At 35.5% G+C, this 16,209-nt stretch overlaps 1 protein-coding gene across 5 annotated transcripts in view; it reads left to right on the top strand.

The window, feature by feature from the left end:
* The window catches only part of LOC130927216 (ephrin type-A receptor 3-like), a 164,360-nt gene that overhangs the window by 103,496 nt on the left and 44,655 nt on the right, over positions 1-16,209 (top strand). For 4 of the 5 annotated variants that reach the window (XM_057852877.1, XM_057852878.1, XM_057852875.1 and 1 more), the window contains 4 exons: positions 7,965-8,127; positions 8,261-8,366; positions 11,085-11,149; positions 14,717-14,842. In XM_057852877.1, coding sequence (XP_057708860.1) covers positions 7,965-8,127; positions 8,261-8,366; positions 11,085-11,149; positions 14,717-14,842 — 460 coding nt within the window. The remainder of the gene's footprint in view (positions 1-7,964; positions 8,128-8,260; positions 8,367-11,084; positions 11,150-14,716; positions 14,843-16,209) is intronic. The other variant, XM_057852876.1, reaches the window with a different exon arrangement.

The raw sequence follows: 16,209 nt of genomic DNA, 5'->3' as shown, positions 1-16,209 counted from the left end.
TGTTATCAAGGATAGCCAATTAAAATCAGTCTCAAACTTCTTTACCATCCCCACCTGCTTTTGTTACCACGGAACCTTTCCTCATCTTGTTATCTTTCTTAAGTTTGTCTTTGCCTTTTCACTCCAACTTGGATATATCGCTCCCCTTTACTTATTCCCACCTTTTTTCTCCATTTCATGTTCTGCCTCTCATCTTGTCCTCCCCTCTCCTTAATGGAGTTTTATGTTTTATGGCAGACTGTAAACGGGGTCGTTCATTCCTCTGTAAGGGAAATTAGCACAGAACGAATTACGCTGGCTTTCAGCACCAATGCTGCTCCATAGCTGACATTTGATGGTGAAATTAGCCGTTGATGCGAGTTTAGTCACTCGAGCAGATTCACTGTGTGTGAGAACAGTGTGTGTATGTGTGTGAGCAAAAGCGAAGGAATAAAATGCGTGTGTTCCCAGATCACAGCTTGCTTCAGTGCCAACCCTGGCCCCTAATCTCTTGATTAGTAGGCAGACAGAAGCAGTCTCCTCTCTAAACTCCGTTCCCTGCTCAGCCACCCTTACCTAAGATGCTAATACACGGCTGGAAAACAGCAAGGGGAAAAGTTAATGACTGATACTGTTTTTTTTCATTCACACACACTTGCGCGCGCACCACCAAACCACAAAATGCTAATTCATTACCAGATGACGAAGGAATGAGAAGGAGGGTTTTAAAATGGTGTATAGCGCAGTGCCTTTGCATAAATCCTTGTTAGTCACATCTAGGGACACATAAGGACACGCACACAAATGCTAACACACTTTCTACAGGATTCTCCACAGCGACCAGCGATTTTAAACTTCAGACAAAGGGTTCTTCCATGCAGATGGGCGAACAAGGACACCAGGTTTGGTCTGTTTTGATTGGCTGGTTGAGGTGAAATTGCATGCCAATGCTAAAGACCGCATAGGGGCATACAAAAATTTTAAAGACACAACTACAAAGCTACACAATAAAAAAGGATGATGAAACAGACAGACAGACTGTCTAGGACACAGGTGTCAAACTCAAGGCCAGGGGACCATCTACTGCCCACAGTATAATTTTGTGTGGCCTGCACCAGTAAATCATGTGCATAGGATAATGTTCTTGCTAAAATAAAATTTAAAGTTTAGGCAGAGAATGTTACAGTTGTTTTTTTTTTTTGTTTGTTTTGGTTTTTTTTCTCTGTATTGATAGTTACAATATGTACAGTGATCCCTCGCTACTTCGCACCCTCAGTCCATCGCAGATTTTTTTTCAATTACAAAAAAAAAAGAAATACAGATGAGCTGTCCCGAGCCGATCTTGTAGTCTCACTCTCGTTACCTCCCTCCCTGCTCTTTGTTCGTCAGGCCGTGCACTTGAATTTCTTTTTGAAGTTAACAATGTTGACAGATGTTTGTGTCTGATCTTGCCTGAGTCACGAACTTCAATCGCGCCACTTGCTGCAATCATTGTTTAACTAGTTAAACACTTGCTGTGGCAACTCATTGTGTGTAAGTGAGCAATGGAGTGGAGTGGATGGACTCACTCAATGAAGCATTTAATAAAGCCAAGCATTTATTCTACTACAGTACTATATTATTGTTTAAAAATAATTCGGTGGGACTGCAATATGTTTAAAACTTAACATAATTATTACATTTGAAGTGCTTAAAAACAACTTATTACAATATTTTTTGGGGGGGAATTATACTTTGGGGAAAAGCATGTCTTTTATGTATCTTTCCAATGCTAAATCTGAATAAATACATTGAACAAACACACACACAAAAAAAAAAAAACATTTTCTGGAGTGTGTGTGCTACTTTGGAGTTTCTCAATTACCGGGGCGGGTTCTGGTCCGCATTAACCGCGACAAACGAGGCGTCACTGTATTTACAGTTTGTAAAATATAAAATATTTTTTGATGAAAAGATAAAGAGAATATATATTGTTGTGATTTTTTTTATTATTTATCCATTTTTCTAATTAAAAAACAAACAAAAATATTTTATCTGTTTTATAATTGAAATATATATTAAAAAATGACAAATAAAAGCACTTTTAAAAATATTAGTAATAATAAGTAAAATAATATTTCCTGTTTCTACCTTTTTTTTTTTTTTTAATCAAAAACAAAAATAGAACATTTAATTTGTCTCCTTTGTGTTTTTTAAATGTAAAATAAAAATGAAAAATAAATAAGAAAATATTTGGTAACACTTTATAATAACTATCAGTTACAACTAGTTAATAGATCATTAGTAAATTGTTAATAAATGATTTATTGTTGCTTTATTAAGTGTTTTTTAACAGTTTGTTTAGCATTTATAATGATGCCTTATAGATCTGCCCATAGGCCTTTCTGTGTGCTGTACATTACCAAAGAAACACCACAGATCAAATGTTGAACATTTTGTTTAATGAAACATACATACTGAGGCATCACAGAACAACAAAATGCAACAGTATTGTTCAAACCCCTTTTTTTTTTTTTTTGCTAAACACAGAATAAACTGAATTTATGAGGGGCATTTAATGTCCATACATCACAACAAACTGTTAGCAAACGCTTAACGATTCAACAATAAAACATTTATTAACAGTTGAGCAATACATGTATTAACTAGTTATAACGGATAGTTATTATGAAGTATTACCAAATATTTGCTTTATGAAGGCTCCAAAAGAGGATTTTGAGCATTTTGAGGTCTACAATCCTACAAAGGGGGAAGTTACACGCTAATACATTAAACTTTTCTTTTTAACTAATTGTACTTAAATCAACAACTTTTCATAAATAAACTGATTTTAAAACATGTTTATTTCAAGACGTGACAATATGATGCACAATTTCAATAGAAGAAAGGATGGTCAAATAGTGACACTAGTTTGAAAAGAACCACAGAAAGGCTTGGTGGTATTCGCTGAAATAAGCAGGGCTAGCCATTAAAAGATGTTTTCTAGGTGGCAGCACATGTTGCTGGGAAACCTGGAAGTGCTTTTCAGCATTAATGGTACTTTCACAGATGTGCAAGTTACCCAAGATGCCACGAGCACTAAGACACTAAATGTATCATCAAAGATTTTCAGCTTCAAGCTGGTGAAAATCTGGATGTCCTTTTCCTCTTAGCCTGGAGGACACAATTGTCCATGATGTTCAAAGGGAGTGTGGAATGAAGACTCATTACACATCAGCACATTTAATGATAGTTTCTACTACTGTGATGGATCACTCTTGAAATAGTTTAATCGCTATCTTTTAAGCAGATGCACTTTATCAGAGATAAAGCTTTCTGCAGATTTATGAATAGAATACCCCAAAGATGCAACTTGTGTAGCACAAACCTTGAAAGAGAACATTTATCATCATTGTGACAGGGATTCATATCTGGCCAAATGGTTGTTATACTTGTGAATTGCTTAGTTTTTTTGTGTGGAAAATAACAGTGGCTTTGTTTGGTTTGTGTACCCGTTGTGTCCAGTGTGACTTGATATTATTGTTTTCATGAATTTTTGTCATTTTTGTCAGGGGTATCAAACTCATCATTGTCGCGGTTTTAATTGTAGTTAGATTTCTTTCCAAGGGCCTTTATGTTGGCCAACCCATATAAATATTGAACTTATTTGGCTGCTATTGATGGCACTAGATGTCCAATCCATTCTGACTGGGATGGGCGAATGAACGTATTTAGCCTAGCGCCGTCAACGGCAGGTAAACTAAGGCTAGCACAATAATTTTGATTGTCTTTTATTTGGATAGTTAATAAAACATTTTAAAAAATGACTGCAAAACTTTGCAAATATTAGGTTAGTTTTTTAAGTCTCTGAATAACATTTTTTTTTTAATGTTATTTTTTTTTTTTTTTAATAAAGAAAAAAAAGTTTAAAAAATGAACTTTTTTTGATTAAAAAAACAGAGGGGAAAAAACTCTAAATACTGTTATGTTTGTAAAAATAGAAATAAAACATAAACAACAATATTCTCTGATTCTACGGAAATTTTGCACATTTTTTTTTTTTTTTTTTTTTTTTTTGGGTGAAAACATGAAGTTGATGTCCGTGATTGTACTTTCGCTGGCCGCACGACGCCAAATTGATACCCTGATTAATGTCTTTAAGCTATTTGTACAACAGATTTAAATGTATATTAAGATATGCATTCTGTGATTTGTTTCTTTCAAATTCTGTTGAAACTCGTTAGTGCCAAACACTGCACTTCTTGCATGTGTTATCAATGCAGTCTCTTGAGCACAGAGTCCTTCACATGCACAAGTTTCGTGTGTTTATTTGGTTTTACATGGAAGGAATCCTGTTTAGCATTTTTGTGTGTATGTTTATGCAGGCAATAATTTTCTTCAGCTTTGTTTGGATTGCCAAAGCGGCATTAAGGCTATAGCGGTGATCTACATAGTGCTCTGGTGAGAGGCACACATGGATAGCCCATAATCACACAGCTTGCCATCGCTGTGTTTTGCTCTCTTACACACAGGTCATCTTACCACACCTGTGTGTGATTTTAAAAGGGATCCCATGCTGGCCTGACCATTGAATGGTGACAAGCCGCGAGTCGATTTATAGTCGCGATGAAGAGTTATCCTGATGCAGGCCTGCTGTATCAGTTACCTCCTCACACACATACCAGTTTAAAAAGCTTTGTGCACTATAAAACTCTAATCCCCCCATTACTGTGCGTGAAGTCCTTTCATATTGCCCTGTGCCTTTCACAATGAGGGCCTGTAAATAAACCACTATGTAGAATGAGGATTCAGCTTTGTCTTGACATGGTTTGGATTTTTATGTGCTTGCCTTAGTTGCGAAACACAAGGCTAATTTTCAGGATTGTTAAATTAATCCCTTATTGGTTGTTAACCTTGTTTTATCTCTGTAGTTCATCTTCAGCTATTTATTTCTTTGTAGTGAACTGGTCTTAGACTGAGAATGAGACAATTTCAAGATGAGACCAGTGCATGAGGCAAAATATTTAATACGGGATCATTATAATGGCTCAGTAGTAATTACTTCAAATGGCATTTTACTAGAGCTTGGTAGATGAGGATGCGCTGCATTCAAAATGTAAATCCCAAATTACTGATGAAAATACTTAATGATAGAATAAAAAATAAAACATTTACAGCCATGACCTTTATCAGTGGTGTCCTAAAAACAATATACAGTGATTTTATTGGTGCATGAGGGACTGTTCTAAACAAGAAATTCAAGAAATGTGGTACAAGTACTGTTTACTCGTATTCAAATGAATGTTGTCCAAATACATTGTACGTTGTATTTACCTTTTTAATTAAAATAACATGTCGTTTTAATCTTTAGGAAATGTTGGTTTTTAACAAGTATTAAGGTACAACCTATATGTTGGTCAAGTCCAGTAGAGTTCATCTGTGATTTTGATTTCTCAGATTTAAATGTTATTTCAAAGTGTGTCTAATGTTACAGTGGCTAATGTTGAACATCCTTTTTAGCAAAGTTTGTTTCTCAATTTGGAACATTTATATGCTAGTCAGTGTTGTTTTCGTCAACCACAATTATAACAAATATATTTTGTTGACAAACAAATTTTCATGGTGATAACGAGACAATAATGAGCTAAAAATGGGTCTTGGGAGACTAACACATAACGAGACAAATGCCAGTTTTCTTCTGACGAGATGAGAACGAGATGAAAATGCGCCGAAAGTTTGCCACATGTTCACAATGTGTGGCATTTTATGTGTAGTAAACCTGCATCGTAACAGTGTGTAGGTGTTTCACTCATGTGACGTGCTGCACCCCCCCACCCCCAACTCACCAGTGTCCTCTCCAGTCTCCAGGCTTGCTTGTTTTAAAGCACCCACATTAAGATTGGTTTATTTATCTTGGAAAGAGAGAATTTGCTTTGGCCTTTAAGGGTCTGTGCTGAGTGATCTAGCATTGGCATAGCATTTCAGTTCGCGTTAACATTAGGCTAATTCTAAAGGCGAACATCCTCTTAAACTCTCTGACAACATTTTTTTACGTACTGTTCATGGCATCCTGGTGAGTTAATGAATTGAAAATAATGTACTGTTTTCCTGCTGAGTGTGTATCATCACCAAGGTGACGTTGTCCTTGTAGACCATGGATGTCCAAACCTGTCCTCAAGGGCCGCTGTGGGTCCTGGTTTTTGTTCTTACCAGTCGAGCACAGACAGTTTAGCCAATGAAGTTTGTGCTAAAACCAGCAGCACCTGACTGCAATCAACTGATTAGACTTATAAAACACCAGATTGGTGAAAAGATGTCGTCTTGTTTTGTAGGAATGAAATCCAGCACCCACTGCGGCCCTATGTGGAATAGTTTGGACACCTCTGTTGTAGACGCTACGATATGTGCACGTCTGTCAATATTCTTTCGGCATAGTTTGGAAACCTTAAGTTATTTATTTCTGGAGTAAAACTTGAATTTTGCAGACGAAAACATTTTGAGTAAGTGTCGACTAAAACTAGATGAAAATAGGAAAAAAAAAAAACTTTTTGGAAGGACTAAAATATGACTTAAGACTATTAAGTATTATCATCCAAAAGTGTAAGACTAAGACGAAAATTAAAAGGGCTGCCAAAAACAACACTTGTGCTAGTGTATTTTAACCCTTCACAGGGCAAGTGGCATTTTTTTGAGCAATTTAGAAAAACTTACTCATTTATGTGACATCACATTTTGGATCAAGTAGGCCGCAAAATTAACATTTCGTACCCACTTATATGTTATTTCGTTCAATTATTATTAATTATTTATTTATTTTTTTAAAACATTTTTATGTATTTTAAATGAATAAATACGATGATGAATTAGTTAAATGTTAATTAAAAATGATTAATAAAATGAACATAAACCGAAATACACTCTGGCTATAGAATAACACTCAGGATGTAATTCATTTCCTGTAATTGACAACAATACATTTCAAATTCCTTTAAACTGTGATCATCTATAAGTCCAATTAACGGCACTTGACAGCCAATCCATTTTGAATGGACTCAAAATGGATTGGAGGTCTCGCACCGTCAATGGCAGCAAAGAAGTTAAATGAGTGCCTTATAATGGGTTAATATTCAGTCACGGTAATAGTACCTTGAAGAACACGTTTTTGTCCACATGATACCTGGACTGAGGGATAAATACAAGTTTAAACACATTTTGTTAACTTTTATTCATTCGATGATTTTCCGAGCCACTTATCTTCACGAGGGTCACAGCGGTGCTGCGGCCCATCCCAGCTAACTGTGTGCAGTTGGCAGGGTACACCCTGAACCGGTTTCCACCTCATCGCAGCGCACAAACTCATATGTAGGGCCAATTTGGATTTATCAATCACCCTACCATGCATGTTTTGGGGATAAAGGAAGAAAGTGGAGTACCCGGAAAAAAAACAAGCAAGCACAGGGAGAACATGCAATCGCCATACAGGAATGCTGAAGCCCGGGATTGAACCCTTGATCTCAGAAGTGGGACGTGTTAACCACTCGCTCGATGTGCTGCCATTTTAGTACATGATAAAACTTAATAAAAGCATAGTGACTCCTTGATGGGACAAGCCAAAAGTCATAACATGTTGAAAAATAAGAAGCCTGCCCCTCAATTTAATAGACATGTTAATATACGAGTCAATCTATGCTATCATCTAAAAATGTCACGGAATAGAACTAAATTTAAAGTGCGATTTTCATCTTTCATACAAGATTCCACATCTGGTTGCAAGGTGAAAGCTCAGTGTTCTTGCATTGTTTTATCAGCCGCGATCAGCAGGAGAGAAGCCGTAAAGTAGAGAGGCCATAATTCATCAGATAAAGGAAAGCTGTCAAACTGTCTTCATTGTTTGGGTGCGCGCACTGATGACCGTCCACACTCTCAGATGACACACTGCACATGTTGTATTCATTAATATTTACACCCAAGGCTATGTATTTAATTTCTCTGTTTCTGTCTGTTAGGAGGAGCAGGAGACCAGCTACACAATTCTTCGGGCTCGGGGTTGTAATGTGACTCTGAATGGTCTTAAGCCCAACACTGCCTACCTGCTGCAGATCAGAGCCCGCACAGCAGCTGGTTATGGAGCCAGCAGCCCTAGTTTCCAGTTTGAGACAAGTCCTGACTGTAAGTGGTGTCCGTAATACAAAAAAGTATGATGTCAGAATGTCTGACCATACTTTGTAGATAATTTTTGTATTGTACTGTATGTATTTCTGGCAACGAAGCGCTCACTAAAACCTTGCTGTGTGTCTTTCAGCAGCCTTCTCCATCTCTAGTGAGAGTAGCCAGGTTGTTTTAATCGCCATTTCCTCGGCAGTGGCTATCATCCTGCTCACTGTGCTGCTTTACGTCTTGATTGGCAGGTCTGTCTACTTGCATTATCTTTATGTACACTTTTTGGCACAGGCGGATTGTAGATTCGAGTAGATTAGGCATGCGCGAAATAGCCCGAATAATCCTTGTGAAAACAACTGACTATTGTTTTTCATATAAACATTTAGAGAAACGAACCCTTTATAGGGCACTCATTTAACAAAATGAAAATGAAAATGAAAAATCATCTTTCGACTATTATTGGGGCCATAATCAGTGTGTATTTCTGTTTTTTAAATTAATTTTTTACTTGTTTTTTTTTTTTTTTTTAATTAACATTTTATTATTTGATAAATGTATTCCTCATTTTTTGACTGTTAGGAGCACCCGGTAATATTCATTATAAAGGCGCAACACCAATGAACAAGTTTATTTTCATTCATAAGGCATACCTCATTAGGAATGACGGTGCATCAGTGGACTGCATTTGTCATTTGCTTGTTTATCTTTTCACATTGTAATTGATTGCTTCTACATTCAACATTCATTCGTTATTTGATTTATTGTTTTATTTATAGGTGATGAATTATGAATGTGTGTCTTGAGCACCTTGTTGTAGTAGTATACACTTATCCTCCAACAAAATAGGTTCGAGGTCATTAAGCACAACCAGACATAAAACCCTTTATGCATTAAGCGCATTGCCAATTTTTTGCCAAATGCCATTGCCAATTGTAGACCAATTTTGTGGTCTACAATGACCCAAAATATGATAATGTCCATGTATGTGGATGCAAGATGGTTATTAATTACCGTAAATAGCCACTTGCCCAACAAAAGATTAAATTTTATCTTGTTGAAAAACAAATAAATAATTATCTCCATACCCAATGTACATGCTACCTGGACAAACAATGTATTGATAATTATAACTGCTTGATAAAGTAATTTCTAGTCATAGGTTTTCAGATGTTCCTGTAGTTCTTAAAGGGTACCACGGATAGAAAGATGTAGTTCTTAAAAGAAAAATGTTAGTTCAAGTTATAATAATTTGATATTTAAACCCCTCTTAATGTTTTTGTTTTAATAACATTTTTAAAAAATATTTTAACTAGTAGGTCCCCATTGTTGCTTACGTCACATGGGTACGCTGCCGGTTTCCACGGTTTCTTTAACTACATTAACATGTCATCGGTTCTGCCCTTCCAATTTTAAACCGAGTGGAACATTAATGAGAAGGACAGCAAAAGAAAACTGAACAGGAAAGATGAGATGAGACGAGTATTGTTCATGTGTCAAGTTCGCTAGTGACAGCACTCCCCTGCTCTAGTGACGAGAGCAGGAGAGTTTTTGATGTCAAAAACTGTTTGCAGATCTTCACGGTAAACTATTGTGTCATCCAACGTATTCCAATATTATGATGAAGATTGTTAGCATCCAGAGCGGTCGTGTGCTTTACATATGATTAAGGTATACAGTGAAACATGGCAATTTGATTATTTTTGCTGACAGCCCGGGGCCATGCATCACAACACACGAAAACATGCCATCTAATGACTTACCTAATTTTTGTTACCTAATTTTTGTCACATAAAAGCAGATGTCCAGACAGTTGATCATCATGCTTGTTGCTTCCCGGTGAATAAGCGACACAGAAAACGAATAAATGTATTAAACTTAGTTTGGTTGCTGGCTATTCGTATAATTTTCTGCCCAACATATTATAATGATGTCTTATTTTGCACATTGAGATCTAAGAGGCAGAGAAAGAAGACGTTCACATTCATAGCTCGGACCGTGCCGTTTATTGGCATAAGCTTCAGCAACTCCCTCACAACGAACATAAGTATCATGTAGTGAAAATACAACAAAAATAATATGCATATCTCTCAAAAAATGATGTTCACAGAAAGAAAAGTGCTTCAATCTGTACTAATGAGGCCCTATTTTCACACAGTTAAACAACAATACAAAGAGAACTGGCGTTCACAATCAAAATAGATATGCAAAATACATATAAAACTTACTCAGATTTTGGTCAGACTATATTTAAACATTTTAGCAACTTGTTTAACTCAACAAATAAACTGGATGGCAATATTTAATCACAATATGGTGCTATGAGCCATTATCAGGAGTCTTGTACAGTATGTTGTGAAGACAACATGCAAATGAGGCACAAGGCACAATGGACCCGCACTAAAAAGGAAACTAAAAAGGTGTCAGTCGAGGGACAAAACGGACTCGTTGGCTTGAGCTCTAATTAACTAAAAACCCGCCATTGACACCTTGTAGTGTATTTAAATCACTACCTTACATAGTTAAAGCGTGACACTGTGGAAGTACGGCAGGGTATTCATGCAACATCACCAACAATGGCGAGCTACAACTTAATTATATATATATATATATATATATATATATATATATATATATATATATATATATATATATATATATATATATATATATATGTATGTATATATATATATATATATTTTTTTTTTTTTGGTGTTTTTTACAAGTTTACAAATGTTATTAAAACGAAAACATTAGGAGGGGTTTTAATGTCAAATTATTATAGCTTGTACTAACATTTATCTTTTAAGAACTACATGTGTTTCTATCAGTGGTACCCTTTAAGAGTTGGGATTTTGCACTCACCCTTACTACTAGATGCACGCGCACTTACACACTCTACAGAGGACCAATGGGTGAAGCCTTATGAGCATGGCACAGCTTCTGACCTTCTTTATTTGGATTGGCAGGTTTTGTTGCCACAGCAAATCAAAACATCCTGATGAGAAAAGACTGCACTTTGGCAACGGACACCGTAAGTACTGTTTTTCTTCTTCAATCTTTCCTGTCTCCACGTTACAGTTCACTGACATCCAATTAGCTGGTTGCGTTATAAATTGCTTGAATGTTTCATTCCTGTGGATGTTTCTTTCTCAAATATTTTCACACTTCTAAACAAACAATAGTTTGATGGGAAACGTTACCAACGCTTGACCTTGTTATATTTTGGAATGCAGTGTTTCTCAACTATTATTTGGCTAAGGTACACTTGAAAAATCTCATTGCCAAACAAAAATCTAAGAAAAAGTTCATAAATTCATTATACTGAAATAAGGATAAAATGTGGTTGTAATGGAAAGGTATTTTTTTATTATTATTCAGTCTGTCATCATACATGAATGGCATAAATACTTAAAAATATATATTAATGAAATTAGCACACCTGGACCTGATGATCTTTCATGCCAGTTGGTGAAAATGGAAATAACTTTATGTCATTTCAGTGGATAATACGGTGAACATCTCCAGCATTTCAGGAATAAACAATAAATTACTTCTCATTGCATGTTTTCTTGCCAGCTCGTTTCCATTTGTATTCTTCAATGATTAAGTTTTCTCATTGCTTCACAGTGATGTAACTAGTTTTTAAAACCCAATGGAGAGGAAAATAACAGACATGCTAATAAAAAGGAAGGATATGTATCGTCCATTTAAAAACCATGAAGTCATTTACTGTCATTGAAAGTGATAGACATCAAATCTATTTGCATTGGGATGGCTGGCATTTGATGGTCATGTTTCTGTGCCATTGAGGGCAATAGACGTCAAATTCATTTGGACTGGGGCTGCTTTTATTTCATTATAATGCCTGACCCCAGAAATAATGAACAGATTTTTTTTTTTTTTTTAATTTGAAAGCAGCATGTGCATATGCACTCTAATTTGCATCATACATGATACATTAAGCATTACATGCAGTTCTCGTGGTAAAACAAATATAACTAAAGTGAGATTGAAAACAATAAGATTTTAAACAAAGTTTTATACTGCAAAAACGTCCAGAAATGCTTGTATCAAATGTGATGCATTTGGCAATATAGGGTTTTAAAAAAATGAAAAGTAAAAATAGGTATTATATTTATTTTGTTTTTTGGTTTTTTGTTGTTTATATATATATATATATATATATATATATATATATATATATATAAGTACAAGTAAGAATATGTAAATTTTTCCCCTTTTTATTGTATTTTCAAATAAAAATGAAACATTAAAAAAATCATAATACTTCCAGGTATTCCCTATACATTTTTTAAATAAATAAGTAAAAAAAAAAAAACATTAAAAATTTAAATATATTTTTTTTCTCTTTTTTATGTTTTCTTTTTTTAATCAAAATAATAACGTTATCATACAACCTAACATGCATTTACTGTTTTTTTTTTTTTTTTTTTTTTTTTTTTTTTTTAGTTTTTTTAAATACTAAAAAAAACAACACCTTATACTGGTATTTTCTTTTTTATGTAAAAAAAAAAAAAAATTAAACATATTAAAAATAAAAAAAAAAATAAAAGGACTACTTATTTTAATTTCTTACATTTAAAAAAAAAAAAAAAAAAAAAAAAAACATTTTAAAAATTATAAGTAAAAACTATGAGAGGATATTTACTAATAACGCTTCCACTGCCATTGTAAGTGCTAGATGGCCAACCTTATGAAATGGGAGGGTTGGCAGCTATTGATGACTGCCAACCCTCTCTGTCCTGATGGATTGGACATGTGTCACTGTCAATGTCAGCCAAGGAGCAAATTTCTGAAGTAACATTAAAACATTCGGACAGTAGAAAGCTTGTTGATGTGTTTCAGTAAATGTAAATCGTAATATTGCGACATCACTGTATCGTCAATGTTAAAAATAGTCAATTTTTAGAGCAACACTGGTTCGTCTACACCAGTACTTTTCAAATAGTGGGGTGCTGAGCCATGCCGGGGGTGGCGCATGTGACCTCCGGGAAACATACTTTTTCGGCATAAAGTGTACTTGCACACCCACTCAGTAGGTGGCAGTGGCGCTCTCATTTTTAGAGTGTGCGAAGGATTTTTGAACAGAACAAGAGCACACAGCAAAGAATACAGTATGAGATGAGGAAAGACCAGTCTGTTTATTGTGCCTAAAAATATTTGCTGCGGACAGTGTGAAACCAAATCAATTAAGACCTCACTTAAAGACATTAGACCCCGACCACATTGATAAGCCGCTTGACTATTTTTTCAGCGAAAACGTGCCGGATATTGCCAACAATCTTTCCTCTTTGTCAATGTCACAGCAGTAAACCAGCATGTACTGTTAGCATGCTCAATGCAAAATAAACCCACACCATAGCAAAGAAGCTGATACTGCCTGCAGCAAAAATAAAAACTGTCCCTCTGTCCAATGACACTGTCGTTTAATTTGAATTTATTAATATTGATTGATTTTATCGTTTTATTTTTCAGTATCAAGTGGTCAAAAAATGTAACTTGAATGTATTTTTACAGTTTGGATGTGACTTTTTTATTTATTCCAGAATATTGATGTGCCTTAATTCTTTTCTGTTACAGACAAAACAATGTTATACTTTATTCCAAGTTGATTTATATTACTTTTTGTCCTTTAATACAAAAAAAGGACAATGTTATGCAGAGGTGTACTTATAATAATAGTTTTAGAGAGAAATGTGGCAGCAGAGAGTTGGGGGGGCGTAACAGAAAATAATTAAGAAGCACTGGTCTACACCATCAACGGCAGCTATTGAGTTAAGAAGTATTGCCACTGCCTGAAGCACTGAAAAATACTTCAATTATAGTGTTTGCATTTTCCTTCGTTTACTGTAACCTCTAACCTTCAAAGGTAAGAGCCCCCAAACACCCCGAGACAGTAGCAGGAACTCGACCCATGAATTATTTATATGGGTCAAGTTATGACCGTAAACGATCCAAGAGGGAAGTCCAATTTAAAAGACGGTTTTCTTTTCTTTCTTGACATTTTTGTAAGTCTTATAGCAACACTTGAATTTTGGTTCCAGTTAAAGTACTAAAATTTCAAAAGAATGAAAACAACTGGGCGCTGAGGTAATGCTGAATTTAATAGGAAGGTTTTGCAATGTGAAAAACTGGCAATTATCTGTCAACTCTTTCCTCTTTCTCCTTTACTCAAGCCAAGCTGACACAATTTAACACAAATGAACAGCAGCAACACATTATTTGTGTCCGGATTTTCCCCTAAACTGATCAACTTAGTTTTCCATTTACATACTTGGAGATGTACCATTCTTATAATCATTTTAGAACATCTGTAAGCCTGTTGTAAGATATGTTAGCGTGTATTAACTGGCTTCTGCAGAATATCCTCATGTATCCTGACATGTTACAAACTCAGTGAGACAAAAGGAGATGAGATCATCGTAAAAGTAGAAAGCAACTCATCATCTGTTGGGTGGTTTGTTTTGATTAAATCACATCACTGCAATGATTAAATGTTTAAACATTGTGAGTATTTATTCAACAAGTGACAGCTTTTGAATGACCATGTGTTGGGGCCTGCTCTTTCCTGTTCTAGTGCGTCTGCCAGGTATTAAGACCTACGTTGACCCCCACACTTATGAGGACCCAAGCCAAGCTGTGCATGAGTTTGCTAAGGAGCTAGATGCTTCCTGCATTGCCATCGATAAAGTGGTGGGAGCAGGTAAGAACCAAAAGATTAAAAAACAAAAAAAAAAAAAAACGCTGTACGCCATATTATATACTAATACACAAACACACACATGCATATTTATGTATTAGAGATGTGACAGGAAATTCGACACCGAAAACTTTTGGCGGAAAATAGTTAAAATTGCATTTTCGGTTTTCGGTTAAAACACCAAAAATTTGTCGCCCAAAAGTGTGGAGAACCGTTGTCGTCTTTGTGATGACATCATCAAAACACGACGAGAAGCAAAACTACTGGCTCACAGCCAACATGTCTGCAGTTTTCAAGTATTTTGAGGTTTCGAAGAGATAAAAAAAAAATATTAAATGAAGGAAAATAAAATAAATTTGCGTCATTGCTGCTACACACAAAGTAAATTTCCATTGATTAGGAATTAGGTAAAGTGCTTTTGAGCCTGTGCGTGTGTTGTTTGGAGTTTCATCAAGCAAATAGTATACAAATAACGTAGTATTTAAATGCCTACATGTGCATTTGCTGTGGTTAAGTAGAATACGTTTATAGCATGACCACCTCCTCTTTTTGTCACTTTCTTTTTTTTTTTTACGCGACTTCCACACCGACTGCCAGTTGCCGTTTTATCCGGCTGAGAGCGACTTCGCTCGGCTTCGTCGCTGCAAAAACTCGCCTGGCTCTCGATCGATTCCACTTGTTGCACAAGAAAACAGTGACTTCTAATTAATGAGTATGACAGATTGTAATAGCCTTGTAAAGAGCTTTACTAGTTTCGGCGAATATGGAATAATCGTTTGTTGTTGTGAACTACAGTTCCACACAAACGTACATCAAGATCTCATTTAGCATAGCAAATGGAGGCGTGAGACCCATTTTTTGAGTGTCCCAAACTTCTAAGAAAGCGCATTTATCAAGGGCTCATTAGCCATGACGTCCACGGAACAGAATGCTACAACGACGCCTGCACCTCTGCTATAATACGAGTTCAGAGTTTGCCAGAAAATGCTCACTGTCACCGGGAATGCACCCTCCCAAGGGGCTTCAGAAACTGCACCTTTTCAACAAAATTTCTCGAGCCTCATGGTCGGACAACATTTTGGTTGACGTTCGCGTACTTGTGAAAAGGTACCATATTTTATCCCGCCATTATTGGAAAGTAACGAAATAAAATTATATATATATAAATTGTATACTGTACATGTGTATTATTTGGCCTTTCGGTTTTTCGGTCAAGTGCTTCCAATATTTGGTTTTCGGTTTCGGTGCATCCCTAATATACATGTATATATATTATTATTATTATTGCTTTTTTGTTTTTTTTTTCAAGTATATCATGGCGAATTAGACTTCTTCCTCGCTTTCTCTTCCTTCATATAAATAGCAAAAAG

The sequence above is a fragment of the Corythoichthys intestinalis genome, chromosome 12, assembly GCF_030265065.1.
Source record: "Corythoichthys intestinalis isolate RoL2023-P3 chromosome 12, ASM3026506v1, whole genome shotgun sequence".
Lineage (NCBI taxonomy): Eukaryota > Metazoa > Chordata > Actinopteri > Syngnathiformes > Syngnathidae > Corythoichthys > Corythoichthys intestinalis.
Note: the sequence above shows the minus strand (reverse complement) of the source record. Positions and strands in the feature narration are given on the sequence as shown.